At 39.1% G+C, this 23,619-nt stretch overlaps 2 protein-coding genes across 7 annotated transcripts; one reads left to right on the top strand and one right to left on the bottom strand.

Moving 5' to 3' along the window:
• Window positions 1–1,336: 1,336 nt before the first annotated feature.
• Window positions 1,337–9,094, bottom strand: si:ch211-274p24.4 (coiled-coil domain-containing protein 92). 6 transcript variants are annotated; one of them, XM_017704364.2, is made up of 6 exons: window positions 8,944–9,094; window positions 8,753–8,863; window positions 7,614–7,782; window positions 6,031–6,078; window positions 4,186–4,511; window positions 1,337–2,633 (listed from the first exon to the last, which is right to left on the bottom strand). In XM_017704364.2, exons 3-6 carry the CDS (start codon window positions 7,741–7,743, stop codon window positions 2,304–2,306), a joined length of 834 nt encoding a protein of 277 aa, XP_017559853.1. In that variant the 5' UTR covers window positions 7,744–7,782; window positions 8,753–8,863; window positions 8,944–9,094; the 3' UTR covers window positions 1,337–2,303. The 6 variants fall into 6 exon arrangements, with proteins under 6 accessions (XP_017559853.1, XP_017559855.1, XP_017559854.1 ...); XM_017704366.2 differs by having other exon boundaries at window positions 7,614–7,761; XM_017704365.2 differs by having other exon boundaries at window positions 8,753–9,074.
• Window positions 9,095–10,030: 936 nt separating this feature from the next.
• LOC108431227 (apoptosis-inducing factor 3) lies at window positions 10,031–23,513 on the top strand. Its single transcript, XM_017704247.2, has 18 exons — window positions 10,031–10,595; window positions 12,941–13,050; window positions 13,212–13,321; window positions 14,847–14,891; window positions 15,094–15,175; window positions 15,643–15,755; window positions 16,466–16,552; window positions 16,630–16,721; window positions 17,170–17,300; window positions 17,705–17,820; window positions 17,948–18,019; window positions 18,191–18,254; window positions 18,383–18,459; window positions 18,631–18,748; window positions 18,978–19,076; window positions 20,065–20,140; window positions 20,233–20,337; window positions 20,577–23,513. Exons 1-18 carry the CDS (start codon window positions 10,570–10,572, stop codon window positions 20,620–20,622), a joined length of 1,569 nt encoding a protein of 522 aa, XP_017559736.2. The 5' UTR covers window positions 10,031–10,569; the 3' UTR covers window positions 20,623–23,513.
• The last annotated feature ends 106 nt before the right edge of the window (window positions 23,514–23,619 follow it).

The raw sequence follows: 23,619 nt of genomic DNA, 5'->3' as shown, positions 1-23,619 counted from the left end.
TAGCCCACTTCTCTTCCCGAGCAGCAAAAAAAAAAAAAAACTCCTAACTCATCTCTCCAGCTCCACATAGAGGCAATTGGTCATCCAATGAATGAATGGATCACGTGACATACATAACTTCCTGGATCCTGTTCAATATATTCATCACGTGCACCTGCTCACTCACTTGGGTCATCTATATAAATAGCTTCGGCAAGTGCTTTACTCCTACATTGTGCTTATCAGGCATAGGGAGAAGGTCTGTGTCAGGCACACCTCTTTTTCTGTCCCCTTTGAATCGACTGCTGGCTCATGGCTGCTCCGGGCTGGTTGCTATGGCAAACTGCTGCAGTAACAGCAGAATGCTGAAGCATTCATTTGTCTGAGAAGGTTCTAAAAAAGCAGTAAGGAAATAAATGTTAACCTAAGCAAAACAATAAGAGCTTAACATAGTCTTTGAATATGTTGCTAACGTGCTGTTATTTCTCTTTGTGCATACGCAGTGACACAAACTTTGACAGTCTGTAATTAATGAGCTGTGCACCACTTAAAGATCAATTGAAAGAAAAAAAAACCTCATTGGGCCAAGGCCTTCTGAACCAAGTCCATTTCCCCTCACAATTCTGTTGGTGAACAGACCAAAGGACCCCTCAAAATGCATTACTTTGCAGTGGGCAATATAAGGAACTGATTCTATGGGGTTTATCTATAAAATTATAGGGGCTTATCTATGAAGTGAATTACATTTTCGAAAATCACCAATTTGTACTGTGTACATTTTCTTCCAAGAGTCGCTGGGTCCTCTCAATTATGTGGTTGTTAAGTATATCTATGCTACACTCCTGCACATTGAAGTGACATCAGATAAAAGTAAGTTTCAACTGTATTCTATAAAAGCAAAAAAACTTTATTCTCTAAAACTATTTAATATGTTGAATTGCTAAACAACCACTTTTGACAAAGCTTGCCTGTTTGCTTCGAGTATCTTTCTCAGGTTGCCAGTCCTGATCAGTTTTATGTCTTAACTTACATGTAGCAAAATTTGTACTTAGGCTACTTAGTGACCTTGTAATTCAGAGGACATTTGAAAAAACAGACAAAAAATTTGAACATTTGTGTCCACTACAAAGCACAATAGAAGCACTATTCATTCTTCCCATGTGCAAAAAAGGCTTAGACCCAGAGGTTTTTATATGGGCATGTCACTGGCTACAAAATGATAACGTGAGTTTAGATATTTATGCTCAATGTGATTTTTGGGCTGTTCGCTGTTCCAAGAAGTGTTGAAAAGCATCAGTATTCATTTCATTGTCAAGGTTTGTCAAAGCAGGATAAAAAGTGATGCAGACAATAAAGCTGACAAAGAAATAACAAATAAGAGTAATTTTATTAACGTGTCTTAGATAACACACCACATTACTTGTTCAGCTTATTAAGCTGGAAAAAAACTGACAGTAAACTTCGACAGTGTGGTTCCAGTTTACAGCATCTATGTGTTTCTGTGACAAGTTTACAAGACCCATAAATATGTCAGTCATCTTAGGTCCTCTTTTAGTCTGTGGTCTTAAAACTATATACACCATATTATGTCTACTGTTAACTAGACAATCAAAAGATCAGCTGCTGTTTGTCTTCATGTGAATGAGTGTGATATTTAAAACTATTTCCTTTATATTAGATTTTAATGCTTATGCAACTCAGTACAACTGAACAGGTTGGTATGCTTGGAGGGAAGCACTGACTACTTAGTTCGTTTGGGCCTATGCTTATTTATTTAATTGGCCAGTATTATTGGACTAACCTACTTCTGGCACCAAATTAGAACACTAGTGGACAACCTCCCCCCCTTTAATGTCCAAATATCAAATTAAAATTTCATCTGGTCCATATATTCTCTAAGCTTGCATAAGCAAAAATCTTTATTTAAATCATCACTTAATTCATCATATTAAATTCAGTCTTTTGGTCACATGATACCAAATCCAACTCTGATTGTGAGTAAAAGTATGAAAATAACAGGTAATCTAACACTCAAGAGGGTACTGTTTATCCAAGGTATAACTACACAAAATGTTATCCCTTTGTTTTGCAGCATTTTTCCATATCATAAATAAAGTTGATATATACGAGTGGGTAATACAAGGTGCAGTAAGTAGTGTATGATTACACATAAATTTGATTTGTTTTCTGGGTTAATCAGGTTGCCATAGATATGGTCGTTGTAGACCGACATTTTAGAACAGACTGGTACTGATAATGTACAACTGAAATATAGTGTAACTCACACGTCTTTTAATAGCAGGATCATTTATCTTAATGTGGCCCTATAATTCTGTAGTCTCTGGTCCAGTATTATCTCTCATTGATCGTGTCCTTAGTCTACCCCTTCGACCATCTGACCTCTCTGTTAGCCCCCCTTCCCTCCAGCGTCCACCCAGTGACGTGTGCAGAGGCAGGAGCCTGTGTCTGAAGGGGTACAGGAATAGAGCAGGGTCGGGCATAGACCGGGGCTCTTCCGGCCCCAGCACTCTTTCACGTGGCACACACTCCCTTGCTCGCTCCGACCTCCTTATCCGCACTGAGGAATGACTGCGGTGTCTCACTTCTGCTCTGATAGGTGAAGCCTGGGGAGAACTACCAGAACAGCCCGGTTCCTGTGCAGAGAGAACAGTGCTTTTTAAGGACAGTGACATATATTAAGTACTGAGAGGAACTATTTCAAAAAGTAAACAGTTTACAGCTAAGATTTTAAAAATATAATGTACAGTGTCACATTACTGTATGTATATTTTCTACATTCATTGTTCATTTTTTCAGCACTACTTACTATACAGATGCACTATACAGAACAGTTCCACAATTACAGACTGTAGTCCATCTCTTTCTCTGCATATTTAGTTAGCCCCCCTTTACCCTATTCTTCAGTGGTCAGAACCCCAATGGACTCTCACAGAGCAGGTACTATTTGGGTGGCAGATCATTCTCAACAATGCAGTAACACTGATGTGGTGGTGGTGTGATGTACTGGTATGAGTGGATCAGACACAGAAGTGCTGCTGGAGTTTTTAAACACTGTCCACTCACTGTCCACTCTATTAGATGCACCTGCGTTGTTGGTCCACCCTGTAGATGTAAAACCAGAGACAACAGCTCATCTCTTGCTGTACAGTATGTGCTAATCATCCTCTAGTCCTTCATCACTGGTCACAGGACATTTTTGGTTGGTGGGCTATTCTCAGTCCACCAGTGACACTGAGGTGTTTAAAAACTCCAGCAGCACTGCTGTGTCTGATCCACTTGTACCAGCACAACACACACTAACACACCACCACCACATCAATATTACTGCAGTGCTGAGAATGATCCATCACTGAAATAGTGCCTGCTGTGAGGGTCCATGGGGGTCCTGACCACTGAAGAACAGGGTAAAAGGGGGATAACAAAGTATGCAGAGAAACAGATGGACTACAGTCTGTAACTGTAGAACTACAAAGTGCACCAATATAGTAAGTGGAGCTGATAAAATGAGTGTAGAAACAAGGAGGTGGTCATAATGTTATTCCTGATTAGTGTAAGTTATGATATGACAAAGTTACTAATTTCTAAAGCAGTTTAACGCTATGGATTATAAACAGCTATGTCTGGCACTATTTTTCGGATTTAAAAAGGGAAATGTGTCTACATTGTCTACAATGTGCCCCTTCAAAGTCTCATTTAACTAACTTCACTTGAAACAATGGAGAGACTCCCTTGAGGGGAAATAACGAAGTGAAATGGACAAGGGCTTCAGGAGGATAGTAAAAGTCCTGCCATACAATGACAAGCTCTGATTCATTTTTGGCTGAACATTACAAGCCTACAAAATCAAATTCAATCAGTTCTCTGTCGTGATATTTCACGGTTCAGATTGTGTAACTGGCCCGTTTCCATGATTAGTGTGAAGAGACATGTGTCTTGAAAGTATCCTCATATACACTTACTCAAAATCAAATGTCACTGCCTGATTAACATGTGTTATAAGTTTATCAGTAGCAATAAAATGAACAACCCTTCACAACAAGCCTTCATTGCAAAGATTATCTGCTCTGGAAGTGCACAGGTTGTCATTGATATGCACAGTAAGTGTGATGCACGGTTGCATTGAAAAGATCTGACTTTAATGGTCACACAGCCCTGAAAAAAATAATCATTTGAACTTTCTCTTACCTGTGTGTCCCCTTCATCCTCCTCCTCCTCATCAGTCTGGTGGTAGAGGCGGAAGCGTGCTGAGTGCAGTTGGAAAGCGAGTTGGGCAGCAATGTCTGTTTGCTTGCGGAGGTCGCGGCTCAGGGCAGTGATTTTGTGACTGCGTCTTTTCAGTTCTTCCAAAAAGCGGCGTTCCTCATCCCGCAGCCGCACCTGCAGCGCCACCGCCTGCGCCCCCTTGTGCTGCAGATTGGCCCTGAGCTCCCTCTGGGAACACTCCTGCTCAGCCAAATGCTGCTCCATCTCAGACAACTGAGCCTGCAGCAACTCCTCTTCGGCTGCTATTTCTGAATAGTACAGGGGATGTTTTGCATCAATACAGTGTTTAGAACAGAGTTGAGTGTGGTTATTCAAATATATGGCTACCTGAACTAATCTCATCATTTGCTCCCTTAGTTGGGTGTTCAATTAAGGCATTGAAATAGCTTGAAATATACTAACGTTCATGTTTTTTATTGAGCATGCAACACAGAATGCCACAGAACATCTGTATTCCAGAAGCTAGGCTGCATCTGAGTCCTTGGTAGGACTCTCCTATGAAAGCTCCTAATTATATTATATAACAAAAAAGGAATAGTACACCAAGGCCACTTGGTCACATCATCAGAAAGGAGTTGAACAGTATTTCCTCTGCAAAATTTAACGGAAAAAAATATTGTTGATGTAAATGATAGTAAGCTGGCAAGCAGAATGCTGATTTATGTAATATGTGGCAGGCAAAACAGTTTCTTTTTAATTCATTTCTGTCCTGCTATCTAAAAACAGTTAAACTGAAAGCAGGTGCATTTCATACCCATGCATTCAATTTACACTCTCTCAAACAGAGACCAACTAAAGAAACAGTGTACTGTGTATGTATGTACTTTACTGACAATGAGTAGTAGCTGATTTCAGCTGCCAGCATTTCTTTTGGACCTTCATGGGGTCAGATGCATGCACAAAAGGGTTATGGGCAACAAAAGACTCTGAAGTATTTTAGTAGTTTCCTTAGGCACCAATTCCTAATCTTTTGATTGGAAAGGCCTTAGATGATGTAACAGTCTAGAAATGCAGCCCACCTGGACCACAGCTACTGTCAGTAAACAATCAGCTGACATTGCATCTCACAATAATTGGTGACATCTAAGTGGAGCTATGTTCAACAAAATATTTCAACAAAAACACAGCAAAACAGTGCAGGCTATGTGTAAACTACTGTTCTGTAGGTCAAATGGTAGTAAATCACACTAAATTACATACACTCAAAGCACATGTTTTGATAAACCTAGCGACATCTGCTGATATGATTCCAATATCATCATGTATCCCTGTTAAAGACAAAAGTCAATATCCCCATCCCTAATGTGAAACTATGTATGTGTGATTGTGTGTGCAAAGGCACTTAGGGGCACACAACTACAGATCTGATCATTATAATAAATAGTCTTTGTAGCAGTTACAAATGGCCTGGCAGAAATATTATTCTGAAGGTTTTACAATGAATAACGCCACGTGTGTAGTAATGAGGCACATCTAAAATGTGTGACTGTTAATCACTGAGCCCTACGATAACAGTCTAACTGGAGTATTTATTGTAATCTCTTCTTGCTTTGCATGTTTCTGTCTGAGACACTTTCATCTCTTTTTCATTTTCTCTGTCAAATCACATTCTTACTCGCTTCCAGCCGTGCCCCCATCTATTTCCTTTAAGCTGATATAATCACATCTTCTCAACATCTCACATTTATGATGTGCCTCTGTGACATTAGAAACATGTCTTGGTGCAGTCTGTAAAGTAGTTAAGACTGGCTTTTGTAGGGCCATCACCTTCACTGCTTCTTCCAGGAGGCCTTTTGCTCAGTTCACAACTCAAATCTGCACAGAAGGAGACAGAGAGCAATAAGACACTATAATAGCACAGCAGCTTTACAAAGTGTCTCCATGTCATTGAGCAGACAGCAAGATACTACAATACATTTCAGATATACTACATAAGGAAACTTTTAAAGGCACCTAGATCGTTGTTTCCAAACTCCAATCTTTCGGACCTCACATGTGCTGCACAAATGAATGTTTTCCATACACTGAATATCACTGAACTCAGAGAGGGCCTGATAATTACCCAGTAATGTTAGAGCTGGTAAAAATGAAACCTCTGAAAATGAAACTGCTAAACCTCTTTTTAATAAAACATGCAGTTGGTCACTCAAAGACCTGACAATACCATTGGCATGATTATAAAAGCTTATGGTAGCATGATTTATCATAATTAAAACATTCTACTGTCATTTAGCACAGTACATGACCAAAAGTGTGTGGATCACATCTATATGTACTTGTTGACCATCTCTTTTCAAAATGGGCATTAATATGTTTTGCTGCTAGAGCAGCCTCCACTCTCCAGGAAAAGGCTTTTTGCTAGATTTGTTTCTATTTAGCCACAACAGCATTAGCAAGTTTAGGCACTGATTGTTGGGTGATAAGGCCTAACTTGAAGTCTTGTAATTCAGGCAAGTCAATTTCTTACACGCTTTGTGCATGACGAGGCAATGTCACACTGAAACCAGAAATGGCCTTTAGTAGATTGCTGCCACATAATTAACCTAGACTGCCTGGTAAATGGTAAAGCACCACTCATAACTCCAGAAAGCGTGTTCATAATGTTTTTTCAAACTAATGTGCTTTACACCACTCCAGCCAACACCTGCAGAGCAACCTGTGTCCATTAAGCCCTACCCCTTAATTTTAAGGGATACTTATTGGTCCCACAAAAGGTGAAATTTCACCTCTGCATTTAACCCATCTGAGAAGTGAAACAACCACATACACACTAGTGAGCACACAGACCTATCCATTGTGCCCAGGGAGCAGTTGGGGGTTAGGTGTCTTGCTCAAGGACACCTCAGATCATGTACTGTCGGCGCTGGGGATCGAACCAGCAAACTTCCGGTCACAGGGCCAGTTCCCTAACCTCCAGCCCACGACTTAACTTTTAATTACTTAACTCTAATACATCTGAACCTGCAAATCAAGGAAGAAGCTGATTAGCTGGAGCAGGTATGGTAAACTGTGGTTGAAACTAGGATGTGCAGGAAGGTAGCTTTCCAGGACCACGGTTGGTTCTAGACGTTCACACAAATAGCACTTACAGTTGACCAAGGCAGCTCTAGCAGGGCAGAAATTTGATTAACTAAATTGCTGGAAAAGTAGCATCCTATGAGACTTACTCTTTAGCACGGCCAATTCTACTGCTAATGTTTGTGAACACACATTAGCGAAAGGCTGAAATACTTAAATCAACTAACTGGAATGGTGTCCACAAACTTCTGGCCATGCAGCGTGCATGAAGCCTGACCCTAACAGATACACCAGCCGAGCCCGATCAAGTGATGTGACAGGAAGTGACAGACCGTTACATCGTTTCTTCAGCTGACGGATTTCCAGGCAGAGCCCGGTCAGGAGGACCTGATGCTCCTTTTGTAGGAACGCAATGTTACGCTCCACATTCTCCACCTGTTGGGCTAGGGTGCTGGTATCCATGGAAACCCCACAGTCGCCCTAGATGAAGGGGCAGAGGGTCTAAGACACGCAAGATATACAAAACAAAGCGTCAGCATGCACTAATAGTCAATAATCACATTTAATTAAACATCCCCACCAAAATGCAGTTCAGTTATATTTCTGTAAACTGGTGAACAGCAGTTTAGTGTTAACATGTAAAAGTTAGCAGTCAACAGAGAACTAAATGAGCTTTATCACGTCTTCTAACTTCTAATTACACTGTAAGTGTAATTCTGCATTAGGCAGGTCACAATCAGGCCATAGTTAAGCATAAACAGGAACTGCGTAACTGCAGTCATTCGTAAACATCGCCATCTAATGTCCTCAAACCTTACACACTCGTTCACACTAAACCAAACGTTCACCAAAGGTTAAAACACCTCATACCTAAATGCTCGGGTTCCTGTGCCGCCCTATAGCTGCTCTGCCGTGTGACTTAACACGTTCTCGTTCTTCTAGAAAGGCTCAGTAGGTGCTCTCCTTTCACGTCTTATCATATACACATTACACTATGGACATGAAACGCTATCGTTAGCCAGCTAAACGGGGGTTAAGTATTCTTTAACACTCTTATTTGGGTGGTTTTAGCGTAACAGCATCACGGCTAACGAGTCTAACTAATAGACCTGCATTCATTCGCTGTCAGTGATGTAATCTCAAATATGTCTTCTTCGCAGTTGACCTCAGACTTACCTCTAAACTGACTGCGAGGCTGAAGTTGGCATCCAATCCGCCAGCTTCTTGTTCGAATTACCCGTTCCACCTTAAATGGTGCGGCGGTTATTATAATAACGCCTCAGGCACCCTAATGCAACTGCTGCACCATTTAAGGTGGAACGGGTAATTGGAACAAGCAGCTGGCGGACGGGAAGCCGACTTTAGCTTCATCTACAAGGCTGAATAATGTAGTCAAATGAAGTAAAACCGCTTTTAAAAACGCTCTGTGGCTGTGAGGGTGAGGAGCGTGAGAAGGGTCAGTGCTGCTTACTGTCCGGCTGAGCTGATGAACGGATGCCAGGCGGCTCCGGAGCGGAGCATCTCTGTCAGGGCGCTTCTCTCACTGCCATGTTGTTCAGCTTCCGAGCGGTTCAGCGACGAGCTGAGGAGACAAACCGGACGGTGTGGTTAATCTCACGGCATTATTTACTCTGACGTACAGGGGGGACTGAACGCCTTCACCTCTGTGCCGCTTTCTGAACTCCTGTTTGAACCTGAAGGGCAGGGCAGGGCAGGACAGGGCAGCCAGTGAGCGGCGTGTGTCCCTGGAGTGGAACAGTTACTGAAACACATTCAGAGAAGCGTTAGGTTACTTTTTCCCTGTGTGGCGTTAATAATGAGTGTTTTGGACAGGAGCACACCGCCCCCTGGTGGTCATGTTTGTGCGCTCTCTCTCTCTCTCTCTCTCTCTCTCTCTCTCTCTCTCTCTCTCTCTCTCTCTCTCTCTCTCTTTCTGTCTCTCTCTCTCTCTCTCTCTCTCTCTCTCTCTGACTAAATATAATCAAATATAACATATTCTTTGTTTCAATCAATGACTTAAACCTGTGTTTGTTCCTACATATATAGATTACCAATGTGGCATGCTTAATGCGCAATCCTTGTAAAGCAGATATCTAACAGGCCCAACCCTGAGTGATCCAGTCACTTGACCTTTTGGACCATGTATATACAAAGTCATTGTGCTGATCAGTTCTTCAGTCAATAGCTTGGGGCACACCATGCTCTCTGTTCCACCACTCACATAGTGGACTGATATGAGTCCATTTCTTTATGTGTGGCCTGGAAGGGCGTCTCCTCAAAGGAGAAGCTTTACACAGCAGCCGTCTTTCATGCAAGATAATGCAGTGTCACACAATTTGCTCTGTGTGTGTGTTTGTGCGTATATGGTCATTGTTGGAAGCTGTTGCTTGGTCAGCCGTTCTCTATTCCCTTGCAATGGCAGAGCTAACTGCACTGAACACTCTGCATATACAGTTCACCCAGTCCCTCCAGCTAATCGAGCTGTACTCTTCATCAGTGGATTTTACCTCATAGAAACTCATATCTTTCTTTATTTTGGAGAGCTTTGGGTAACTATCTTCATGTGCGAGTTCAAGCAGCTCAATGGTGAAATCTCAAAGGGGCTTTTTTGGTCTCCTGGCTTAAGGACATCTGCACTAGCCATGTCAGCAGCCATGAGGGCTTGATTCTGTGAGAACACTATTGTGAAAGAGTTGGTTTTAAAAAGCTGGATAAAGGTTGTCCTCTCGAATTAAACGAATCCTCTGATGTCTGAGAAGAAATCCAGTAAGTAACATGTTTGCCTTTCTTCAATTTGTTCATGTGAACAAAATATTCAAATTTTGTTCCATCTGAGCCTCCTAAAAACAAAAGTTCCTAAATGGTTCTAGGTTTGGACGTATGGCTCTAGGAAAACTGTTTAATTCATAGAGAAATTTTACATAATTAGTTCTTATACTTTTTTTTAAAGCCATCTGTTCTTTAGGGAACTAAAAGTGGTTCCTCAGTGGCACCACAGCAACGAGCCCCTTTTGTCCCCTATTTTAAGAATGTAAACTTAGATGAGTTATCCAAAATCAGACTTTTAAAACAACTTAAGATTAAATTTGGCTGGTTGTAAATGAACTAGCTACATGTAACCTGTTAAAAAGCTGCCCTTCAAGTTCAGTAAATATACTGTAATTCCTTAAGTCTATTAAGAGTGTGTTGTGTACTCAGTTTGGTAGAAAGAAGTGTGTTGTGTTCCCAGAAGCAGCGCGTCATGCTGGCCAACAGGAAGACGAGGAAGAAGCGACTGCGGCTGTGTGTATGGAGTCCGATCTCAAGGATGGAGAGTGAGGCCTATTACGCTTAATGTATTTTTCATAGACTAAGTAAATGCAGTACGAGGGGAAGTGTTCTATCAGTGTGCCATCAGGTCTGAAGAGCTTTGCTTGTTTGTTTTGCCTCATGTTGCCGTTTCATTCATTCTAATATTACAGCCAGCTCCAGTACTAAACTATAGACTATATACACATCCATATAACTTCATCACATATAAGATAGAAGTATATAATTGTGTACAAAAGGAAAGGCATTCTATCTTCTTATAGTGTTTATGTTAATATTTCACATTATCTCACATTTCCTTAGCATGTTATCGCTACATATTGCTGCTGTTAGAACAAAACCTCATATCTCCAGAATGATAACTTTATAGGAGAAGAAAAAAACATACTTTACTTTTAATGTAAGTCAATGGAACCAGAGTTTTTTGCAAGTCATTTTGGGCTGTTTCTTTTGGTCGGGTCATCATAAAAATAACGCACAGTGTAAACGGCAACTAATTATGTAAAACACAGAAAAACGTCAAAAATGGAGATACATGGTTTTGTTCCGACAGCAGCGATATAAATGTTTTACAGTTGATGTTGACTTGCAGTTTGTCATGTTTGTTTGTACACTGATTTATTTGCCCTGTATACATTGCCCTCTATATGTAAATGCTTAGTGTAGCTGAGTTTATTTTTTATGTATTATGTGTGCATTTTATATATTATGCATTTTCTGCCACTGTTGCTATTTATCTATCTGTCTGTCTGTCTGTCTGTCTGTCTGTCTGTCTGTCTATCTATCTATCTATCTATCTATCTATCTAGTGTAACACATATGAAGATTTTGTGTTTACAGGATGTGATATGATATAATGGTGTTCTGATTTGGTACATTTCTGCAGAGGTGGACGAAGTACACAAATCATGTACTTGAGTTAAAGTAGAGATACCCAAGGTAAAATATTACTCCAGTAAAAGTAGAAGTCCTTACTCTAGACCTCAACTTGAGTAAAAGTACAAAAGTATTTGCCTTCAGATGTACTTAAGTATCAAAAGTAAATGTACTAAAAGATTAATTATGGCTCTAATGTCCTGTTATCTTTTTTGTAACAAACCTCGCTTCACTAACTAATTTTAGGTGAAAATACTCCAGTATCTCTCTTGGTAAACCAGTCTTTTAATAGAATGTCATTATTGAGTCTGACACTGATGTCTATTAAAATTATCAGAAGCACAAAACACTGAAGGCAAAAAGTTTCCATCAGGGAGAACCGAGTGGCTCTGAAATCACTTTTTACAAACAAGCAAAGTTTCAGTTTAAGATTTATTTGTAACTTAGTTACAAGTTGAATAAAAACTTGCTTTAAACGCAGTTTTCCTTTACTATATTGATCTGTAGGCCTCTGTCCATAAACATAAACTAACCCAAACTAATTTACTATAAAATGAAAGTGTTTGTATAAATTCAGAAAAGAAACATGCCAGTCACGACTGCATATGTGTACATATTTCTATATTGTGGTCTATTTACACAACGTTAGGTTAGTTCATCATTTAGGTACACTGGGTTGGTATGACCAACAGGTCAAAACAAGCCCAAAACAAACTGCGTGCTGTGCCCTGATTGGTGGCCTTGCTTTGAGCTTCTTTCGCTTTGACATGTTATGTTTTTATGCACACATAAACCAAAAGAAACGACAGATTTCTCAAAATATAGTGGAGTAAAAAGTAAGATATTTGACTTTGAAATGTAGTGGAGTGAAAGTAAAAAGTCGCCCAAAATAGAAATACTTCAGTAAAGTACAGATACACAAAAAAACTACTTAAGTACAGTAACAAATTACATTTACTTAGTTACTGTCCACCACTGCATTTCTGATAATGCTAAGAGTGTGGCTGAAAATGTTACACATTAATATATAAACGTTTCTATTTTCAGTTGTTCCCGCATTTAACTTTATAAAAGTACAATATTTGAAACAAAAGCTGTGCTCTCTAGTGCCCTGACCCAACGTTAAGTTTAGAATCAATGTTTTTAATAACAACATTTTTTGTAAAAATGTATGAAATTATTCTAATACGCTAGTTTAGTATAAAATTTCAAATAATAAACAGCTATTTTTAGTGGTGTTATAATAAAGGTAACATCCAGAATGCCTCATTTGTCAAAAGTGATGATGAGATTTTGAGGGTTTGGTGTCTTATTTATGATATATAAACCTTATTTATGGTATTCAAATCTTACACAAGTTATTACAGGACATAATTTGACAAAAAATGAAAAGTTATTCCAACCTTTGAACAGTAGTTTATCTGTATAAGAATGGTATTGCTGTACAAAAATGTCTGTCTTCTGCATCCCTCAGGATGATGGATGTGGATGTTGGGGACCATAATGTCCTTTTGGTGAGGTGTGATGGGGAATACACTGCCATTGGTAACCAGTGCACCCACTACGGTGCTCCCTTGAGCACAGGTAAGACGTGAAAGACAGAGCGCCCTCTGAACAGTTGTGTTTAATGGCTTATAATGTGTGTGTGGATTGTTGGTCTGACACAATCTTTAAACATTCTCATATAAATACAGGTGCATACATGAGTAGTGATACGTTGGGACTGATCTCTGTTTCTTTGCCAGGAGTGTTGGTGGGTCACAGGGTACGCTGCCCCTGGCATGGTGCCTGCTTCAACGTGAAGACTGGAGATATGGAGGAGTATCCGGCCATGGATAGCCTGACCTGCCACAAGGTATTGTCCGCACTATTCGTGTCATGTTTGTGATCATTTATGATTCAAAAAAGGTCACATTAAGCGTTCCTGGAGGGCTGTTTGTTGGTGGTCAGGGTTTTAGGATTTGAATGGTTTCTAATTATTCTATTAAGATCCTTTAGAGTTTTAGAGGCTAAAGAAAATATAGAATGGTGTTATCGCCTAGCACTACAGAAGTACAGTAGTGATATGTAAATGAAGCAAAGTCATTATATCTATTCTCACAGATGGTATTGGATATCCTGAGTTGTCCGATGTTTTTGATACCTTGGACAAATATAAAGCATCGTGGTTCTTTTCGAGGGATGCTTAATCACTTTAGTAGCTTTATGCTGAACCCCTAATCACATGAACCGCATTAAGAAAAAAGCAACAACAGAAGCCATAATAACGTTTAAAGTAATATCAGCATGCAAGTTTTATTGGAGCCTCTGTTGACTAGCATTTCATTTGACTAGCATATTTATAGCACACATGGCATTTTTATGTTCTTGTGAAAGATCACAAATGTACAAATTATTTCCATCAAAAAATTGTTGAAATTGTTTAATTAATGCAGCAATATACACTCTTAAAAATGATGGTTCTTCAAGGGTTCTAGAGCAGAGAAAATGGTTCTATATAATTGTTATGCTAATGTTACAACATCAAGCTTGTGTACAATAAAATAACTATTTTTGGTGATATTTAAGATTAAGTGACCCTTATTAGTCCCACAACAGGGAAATTTCACCTCTGCATTTAACCCATCCGTGAAGTGAAACACCCCATACACTCTAGTGTGGACACACACACTGGGGGGCTGTGAACACACTTGCCCAGAGTGGTGGGCAGCCCAATCCGCAGCGCCCAGGGAGCAGTTGGGGGTTAGGTGTCTTGCTCAAGGACACCTCAGTCATGTGCTGTCGGCTCTGGGGATCAAACCGGCGAACTCCAGTCACGAGGCTGGTTCCCTAACCTCCAGCCCATGACTGCCCCATATAGAGAACCCTTTTCAAAAAGGTGCTAAATACAACCATCTACAGCACATTCTTCATCAATCTGAAGAACCATTTCACAATGAAAAGAACCCTTTAATCATGCGAAGGGTTCATGGAGCTATATAGAACCACTTCTATACTAGAGGACCCTTGTGTGTAGGTTATATATTAGTTTTCATGTCCCTCTGTAGCCTCTGCATATCCTTTTGCCTTTGTTTAAAGCGCAGATGTTGATAACTGATATTGTGGGAGGCCTCTGATGCCAAGTAAAAGTATGACTTAATAGTTTCTTAATGAAGTTTTTGAAAAACAAGGGCTGTTCTGTGGGCATTATGTTGAAGACTTTCAACCTGGAAGCCATTTTTGTGTGTGTATGTGTGTGTGTATGTGGCTATGGCAAAAGGTAACAACCTCTTTTGGATAAAATGGATCATTAAACTGTCAGAGAATGTCTACGTTTTCATGATCCACAGAGTCATATTCTAACTGATACCAAGCTGTTTTGGCTTTTTGTCTGTTGACAGGTGAAAATTCTGGACAGAAACGTGTATGTGACTGTAAACAAAAAGGTGAGCAGAACTCTTGAGTCTGACAATAAGTAACACTATTTGTGTGAACATGTATGCAGTGTACTCAGTCTGAGGAGCGACTGGATTTAAAACATGTATCAATTTCAGTGTTTAATGTTGTAGTATGTCATCTTAAAATGATATTTGCTTTTTGTAATATGCCAGGGTGATACACTGTAGATTGTAAATGACTTGTGTGCAGGCTCTAGGGCAGGCCAAGAGAGTGAAGAAGATGGGAGCCAGAGATCCCGACGTGAACCACACTGTGATTCTACTAGGAGGAGGTGAGAACAAGAGCAACAATTAAGCGCTACATCCTACCTTTTAAAAATGTTCTACAATAATACAATATAATAATAATAATAATACATTTTATTCATAGCACCTTTTACACGTACTATAGTATATATAGGTTACACACATACCGTGTTTAAAGTGGTTACAGTGTCCTTTATAGAGAGACTGAAAACAAACAAAATGTACAAAACAGGAAAAAGCTGAACACAAAATATAATAAAGGTAAAAAAAATACAAAAATAGTTGATAAACTGGAGTAAAATGCAGAGAGAATAGAGAAAAAAATACTTATCAATGGAACAGTTAACAGCTAAATATTACTTTAAAACAGTTAATGAGGTGATCTTCTGCTCCTAAAGTGATTTATGTCCTATTGTCCAATATAAAACTTGGTATTCTTATGAGGGGATAATCATGCTGAGAGTCTTTTTTTGCTGTCCTCTTTTTTCTGCAGGTTGTGCCTCAGTAATATGTGCAGAGATCCTCAGGCAGGAGAACTATGGGGGAAGAATCATAATGGTGACCAGAGATGACCTCCTTCCATATGACAAAACCAGGCTTAGCAAGGTATGGCTGTGATGTGCTGTTTATGCTGATTACCAGATATGTATGAAAAAAAGCTTTTTCTTCTTGAAATAACTGCTTTAATGCAACATCAAATACGCTCGTCTTTTAACTGCTCAAAGTAAATGAGTCAAACTGGTCACTGTAACACAAAAAGAACGCTTTCAGCGAATCCCCACCACAGAGTGGTGGAAGTAAGGATACACCCTGGACAGGTCACACTCACACCTAGGGTCAATTTAGCATGTCCAATCGGCCTGACTGCATGACAGTCTTTGGACTGTGGGAGGAAACCAGAGAACCCAGAGGAAACCCCACAGATACAGGGAGAATATACAAACTCTGCACAGAAAGGACCCTGGTCGCCTGGCCTGGGAATCGATTATTAATGTAAATAAGTAAATAAATAAACGCTCAGACTCTTAGGCCTCATTCAGCACTATCTTCTTCAGTTTTTTCTTAAATATGTTCTTGAAAAGACCCTAAGGAAAAGTTTACGTCAGATTCATGACGTATGTGTTCCTAAACCACAGAATCGTACACACCCTTGTGCTCTTGAGTGTGTGTAGGTTCTGTTCTCACTTAAGAACAAATCTCAAATAAGAAAACTCTGGTGAGTGTCAGAGTCTTTGTGAAAAAGTGTGTAAGTGGATATTAAGAAGAACTATTTATTTATTTATTTAAACCTGTGGCTTTGCTCGATTTGGTTCCAGGTAATGAATGTTAAGAGTGACAGCATCTTGCTCAGGAGAATGGAATTCTACCAAAAGTACGACATTGAAGTGTGGCTTAAAAAAGAGGTGAGATAAATATACTGCTTCCTCATCTCTTTCATGTTGGGCTGCATGCACCAAACCCTTTCTTCTCCTCACTCTAGGCTTTGTCAATAGACACTGACAGGAAAACAGTGGCATTTGATGATGGCACCACAGAGAGCTATGACCAGCTCCTTGTTGCAACAGGTTGCAGGTGAGTACCTGATGTGATGCAGTAGTAGATGGCCAGTTTTTATCAAATATTCACATGTTAGCTGGCAACTAGCATTTGCTGACAATTTACATTTTTTGTAAACAAACCTACAAACAAAATCTTTCATGTCAATGATCAGAATCAGCAGATTTGTCCTCTAAACACACAGTGACACATTATTTACATCACGACAGTGGTGATTAGAAAGCAAAGGGAATGCACTAGTTTCAAATGTTTACACAGTATGAGCTCTGGGTAAAGAAAAGACCAATAAAAATTGACCAAAAAATCAACCATCGGCTCTTTTTGCTGAAAAGAAACCAGAATTGCAATTGGACATAAAAAAATAATGACCAGTGCACTTTATTTAGTATTTACAGATAAGTAATTCCAAAGCAAAGTATTGTGTAATATAAGTTTTTGTGAGTGAACAGTACTTGTTTCTCAGGGCTAAGGAGCTGGACAGCCCCGGGGCAGAACTGAAGAATGTGTTGATGCTGGAGACACCAGAGGATGCCAACCACATTCATAATGCCTGCATAGGCTGCAGGACAGTCATTGTGGGCACCTCCTTCGTTGGTAAGAAGAACATCTTCAAGCTTTAAAGCAATGTTTCCCAAACCTGGTACTTGAGTACCTCTGTCTTACACATGTTAGTGTTTTCCTTCTCGAACACAACCACTTAAAGTGAGGAGGTACTTGTTAATTAACTGATTATTTGGATCAAGTGGGACCAGTGTTGGGAAACACTGCTATAAAGTCTTATAATTGCCACAAGCTATGTCAAGGAAAGCTGGCTTACAACGTGAATTTGAGAACCTAATGTTGATATGATACAAGGCTATATATTTGTATTTCAACCATTATTTGCATTTCAACCCATTAGGCTCCATTGTATGTCCACATAGTAAGGCTTATTATTCAGTAACAATTGGTCTGTGCACATTTTGAGACAACCTTGACTGCGTTCTCTGATTCTGTAGGCATGGAGGTGGCATCCTATATGATCGATAAAGCTAGCAGCATCACTATCATTGGCTTCAGTGAGCTGCCCTATCTGAAGACGCTAGGGCGAGAGATAGGGAAGTTCACCATGACGGTGAGTGAGAGGTATTTTCCAGTAATGTGTTTTGAGAAAAATTTACTTCAAAAGGGGAGCAAAAGAGAACAGAATACAGATTTGTAGAACCTGATTTCTGTTTACTTTGGTATGTGAATTCATACAGGTGTTGGAAGAGAGGGGTGTGAAGTTTTACATGAATGACAGTGTCACTGAGGTCCGGGGCAAGAACGGAAGGGTAAAAAAAGCTCAAAGTGTCTTAGAAAAATCTTAAGAGAAGAAAAAACAGTTCCCTTTTTTGTATGAGTATAAGCTCAACAAATAAACTAACAAGGCCATATAACGAATATGTTTCAATCTAGTTAGTAATGTAAAACTAAAAGTGTGATATTTCTTTTTATCTTTTTAGGTCAAAGAGGTAGTGCTGAAGAGTGGCACCATTGTGGAAGCTGACGTGTTACTCGTAGGGATCGGTACGTGAAACTTTACAAGCCACAGTAAAGCCAAAGACATTAGTCTAAATATGTGTATTTTTTCTGAAACATGTCGCTGCTGCATCCAGTGATGTTGGAAAATATATTTCTTTTATTTGTCTAACAAGGGATCGTACCTAACTCAGAGTTTCTTAAAGGAAGTGGGATCAAGATGGACTCTAAGAACTATGTCACTGTAGATAAGGTGAGTGTTATGACTTCATTTTATAGTCATACATTAAACTATATAGTACATTTGTCTCAATACAGAAAAAGCTTTGTTTACATATACATGGTGTATACAATAGAGTATTGAGTGTATTGTCATGCAGCCACATGCAGCACTTTATTTATTATTTTTTACATTTTTTTACAGTACATGAGGACCAATGTAAGAGATGTCTATTGTGCAGGAGATTTAACCTGCTTTCCTCTCCAAATGATCAAAGACCAGAGCGTCAGTGTTGCCCACTGGCAAACAGCACAGGCACAAGGTACCTAAAAGCGCATCCTCATTTCTACTGAGCACTGTCAGAAAATGTGAACGAAAGTCTAGTACCTTATCATCAGTAGTGCTGAGCCTGTTAATTGAAGGATTCAGTGAGAAAATACCAATTATGCTTTTTAATATTACATAGACACATTATAACAGTGATAAAAGTCACTCTGACGTTACAGTAAAAATCTAATGGTTTCACTGCTGAATGGTGTGTGATTTATTAGGACGGATTGCTGCTTTGAACATGTTGGGCAAACAAGTCGCTCTGAACACTGTGCCATTCTACTGGACCGTCCTGCTGGGGCAGACCATTCGATACGCAGGTATGTTTAGTCCTTTAGATAAAGACTCAGTTTGATCAAAAACTCTCCCTAAGTGTGACTACTAAAGAAAGACAGATTTCGAGTTAATGCTTTTTGCATAACAGCTAAGTGCCCAAACAGCATGATGTAAATAACAATTAATTAAATAAACAATAACCACCAACATCGTTATTAAAATGAACAGATTTCACTCAGAGATGAGGCTGCTCACTGAGGCATTCACTCATTTTCTATTATATTCTATAACTGCATTTTGCCATTGCTAAAATATTTACTGAAGAAAGTGGGGATGCACTGATCATGAATTTCATGGCCAATTCTGATTCCAGCGTCTTTACAGCTATAATGGCTAATGGCCTAATTTTAATAGCCTTTTTTCATCTGAAGCTCACACTGTTTGGAGTGAATGAGCACATGAAACACAGTAGTCTATTTCCAGTACTTTCTAATACACAAATTTATTATTGACAACATTATTTGCTTTTTAATGGGCCAAGCTGCCATTCTAAGTCTTTCAATTTTAAATCACATGCCTTTTTGAATAACATGATTTAAAGAGCAAAAATAATTGCCTATTTAAATGCCATGCATAATCCTGCCCGAAATTGTTTTCTATAGGTGTAGCAGCAGCATTCAAATACAGTGTGAGTGAATTTACTCACGTAATTTGCATAATTGCAACACAGATCTGCCAAACGAAAAACAATAAACTGGCCGATTGCCACTTTCATGGTTCAGGCAAAAATCTGCTGATTTTGATCACTAGAAGAAAGATAAGAAATGCTTTTGATATAGAATTGTGTCATTTTTATTGAGGTGGACTGATTTTATTTCATGGTAACTGCATTATCCTTCATTATCCAGAAGCCCTCTGTGAATGTAAAGACTGCCTTTGTTTGTTTAAAATCTCATAAGGTTTTTGGAAAGCTGCAGTTATTTCATGCATTTCTTATTATTTGATTCTATGGTTTGTGTCTGTAATGTTCAGGGTACGGAGAAGGATACACTGATTTAGTACTGAAAGGTCGCTTTGAGGACATGAAGTTCTTAGCATTTTACATCAAGTAAGGAGCACAAAATATCAGTTCTCTACATGACTTTTTACAATAAATGGTAATAATACATATTTGATAATAAATATTTTTCCTCATTTCAGAGATGATGAAGTGGTGGCTGCAGCAGGCTTGAACGTTGAACCTGCTGTTTCGGCCGTGGCCGAAAGGTTCGCAGCGGGGAAAGTGATTACGAAGGCGGAAGCAGAGTGAGTGACCCAAGGACACCTACATGGCCAACACATTACAAGACAAAGAGTTTGTACCCAAAAATAGATGTTTGAAACACCACACTGGGCAGTGTTAGATTACAGACATTTACAGTTAGCTTGGGCCAGAGAGAACATAGACAGTACATGGACAGGCACATCATACCCTAGTTTAGGTGATTAGAGGCAAAATCCTCTGCCAGACTGAATCCCATTTTACTCTTTCCTTCTCTTTTAAGGTCAGATGACTTGAGCTGGTTGAAACTGCCGACCAGCAAACAGTGACAGCAACATGAACTTCTTCAGTGCTCTTCTCCTGCTCCTTCTTCAGTTTCTTCAATCCATCATTCATTTGTATCTTCATTCCTTAAGTGGAAACCAATACTCAGAGGACAGCTACACAGAGGGAAGAAGTCTTCTTGAAGTCACTGTGCATTGACAGTTCAGTAGGCAGAATTTAGTGTCTCATCAGGGAGCTTCGTGTATGGATCATACTCTCTTGGTACTCTTACACTCACAGTCAGAGCCATGGATCTGAATGAGAAGGAAGGTATAACTTCGTCATGAAAGAATTGGCACAGCATTGCTGTCAGACATCTGAAGCCACAAACCTTTTAAGAGTTTGAAATTGGAGGCGCATAGATGGTTCCTGAAGGTTGTCAAATTTAAAATTATTTTAGGAACAGTTCATGAGAATAATCAGGGAGAGAGCATATCATCGCTGTCATACGTTGTCATACGGAAGGGTATACATTGTCACCACTAGTTTCTTATAAGATCCACATAATGAACTTTGAATTGAATGACTATAAGAATAAAATAACGAAGAAGTTAATAAGAAGTTTGTTATTGTCCCTAAATGGTCGAGTGGTGGTGTGGCCAACGGATATTGGTCCAGGTTTAAAAAAAAACAAACAAAAAAACTTTTTTCCTCTTCTGTAAAGTTAGTGTTTCATGGTCAAGATTTTCCTATGACAGCAATGATATGGATATTCAATTTCAGTGCACAGTCATTGAGCAGCACCATGAGAATAAGGAATTTCATGGAATCATTGTAAAATATGGAGAAGTCCTTAAGACAAAAACAAGATTAAAAGGGAAAAAGTTTCCACTTAGTTCATAAGTTTGCATTTACTTTCAGCAGCAATACAACACCAGAGATACAAAGTAGAGCACTGGTAGTAGTGGTTGATCAAATATTAAGTACAGTGTCAGTTAAGTAGATTGGACAAATGATGGATCTGGTGTAACTAGATAACCAGTCATCAGGCTCCAAACAGGAGTGTGTACGGTGGAAAAACACAGAGAGACCTCTGACCAGGCCTGTGTTTGGAGTGCCCCACTAGAGCACAGAGGGGGATTAGGTGAACAGTGCGCAATGGGTGGAAAGAGATGCTGACTGCATCGGTGGTCACAAAAGGGGGGTGATAATAGGACTGGACAAACAAGACACAAAAGGGGCTCGTTTAAAAAAGCTTGTTTTACAAAAGAAATGCTGTGCTGCTCTCTCTCATTGCCTCGCTTTACCTCTCTTACTCACAAGCTCACCTTACCTTCAAATCTCTCACTGTCCTTGTGCATTTTTTCTAATGTTTTCATGTAGGAACTGGTATAAACAGTATGCAGGCCATGTAGAGCAGTCAGGAGTCAGTATTTAGGGCAGGGGGTTTTAACCTCATAGCTGTAGGCAGTCCTTTAAAATGTTTAGTGACATTACTATTATATTAGTGAATGATGATATACTTTATAGAGTGATACGGGTCTTGTGTGTTTGTAGAAAGCAGAATTTTCTCTCGTGTACATTTTTAAAAAATCTAAGCAGAAACCAAAGATTGGTCTTAATGGATAAAACAATCGGTCAGATAATGCAAATAGCAAAAATACGCTTTCCAATCGTTGAAGGAATACTCCAGCTTCATAAAACAATCTCTGTCTGCTTCATCTGTATTGTATTTTGAGTTAACATGGTCAGTTTGACACATTTCCCTATACTTAGTAAAAGGACCGAAAGCCCATTGACTTGAAGCTCATTTGTTATAGAAGCCATCGGGCCGTTGCTGAATTCCATGAATAAAAGTTTAAAATATGTGACTGTAACACCACTACTGGTTACCTTTTCTCTTGAAAACTAGGAAAACCTTTTTTGTGAACTCATTAAAGTATTCTACCAAAATATGTTTCACTTAAACTTTTATTGGTGGAATTTACAGTTTCCCATTGGCTTCTATTGCAATGATGTTCTCAAAAGTATTGTCTGTGGTAATCCACTATGTGGTGCACCTGATGGATATCATGTTGAAAAACTCTGGAATAGTCCTTTAAGAGGGTTAAATTTAAAAATGTAGATTTTGTTTTAAACCCCCTTTTTGAATCAGATATCCTGTAGCTGGCAGACAATTGCTATTCAGTTATTTAATGATTATCACTGTGTGGAATTTCTAAATATATATATATATTAAAAAGTAGCAGTGCAAAACTAAGATGAACCATATATTCTAAATGCTTTTAACACAAATGCTCTAGTAGGAATACCAAGTATTCCAAGCAAATGTCCAGTGTGAAGTCCTCAGGCAAAATACCTCTCATGATTACGCTTTATGTTATCCAGTTTTTGCACCAGTGTACTACCGTACTGGCGAGTGTATTGACTTGCAGCAGTGGCGTCCAGTTACAAGGTCCATTTTTCCTTTCCATGAAAACAGCATTCTGCAAAACGTTGTAAAGGTGCACTGTATTTTCAACATGTTACACTTTGCATGGCATATAATCACCATCTACTACAATGCAGTGGTGACTATGTTTCATTTCACAATTTTTCTGTTACTATGGATGTAGCATCACTCCTGTTCATTGCTAGGATGCTGGATGTATTTAAGTGCATTAAAGTAATCACTTAAGATTGTTTTCAATGTCACAACCTGCTGCTAATCAAGTGGGAAAGACCTCACATCTCACACAGTATAATAGCAGTTACAGCCACTATTCCACTATTCATTTATGGTTTTGTACCGACTTTGAAAATAAAGTATTCTGTTGTACAACATGGTTACAAAAAACCAATGCCTTATGACTGTGCCTTAAGTGTCTGTGAGAAAATAAGATTCCTAACAAAGAGATGTTTTTAATCACTCTTCATTCTTCATATATTTATATCCAGTCAAAACAGTGACTTAAGTATTAAGTATAAAGTTATTAATTTTTTCAGGAGATGTTTTGAAGAGATTAGGTATAACATAAAAGGAAGAAATGATAGCAAAACTCGAAATAAAAAGGCGAAATAAA

This window comes from Pygocentrus nattereri, chromosome 16 (genome assembly GCF_015220715.1).
Source record: "Pygocentrus nattereri isolate fPygNat1 chromosome 16, fPygNat1.pri, whole genome shotgun sequence".
Taxonomy (NCBI): Eukaryota; Metazoa; Chordata; class Actinopteri; order Characiformes; family Serrasalmidae; genus Pygocentrus; species Pygocentrus nattereri.
Note: the sequence above shows the minus strand (reverse complement) of the source record. Positions and strands in the feature narration are given on the sequence as shown.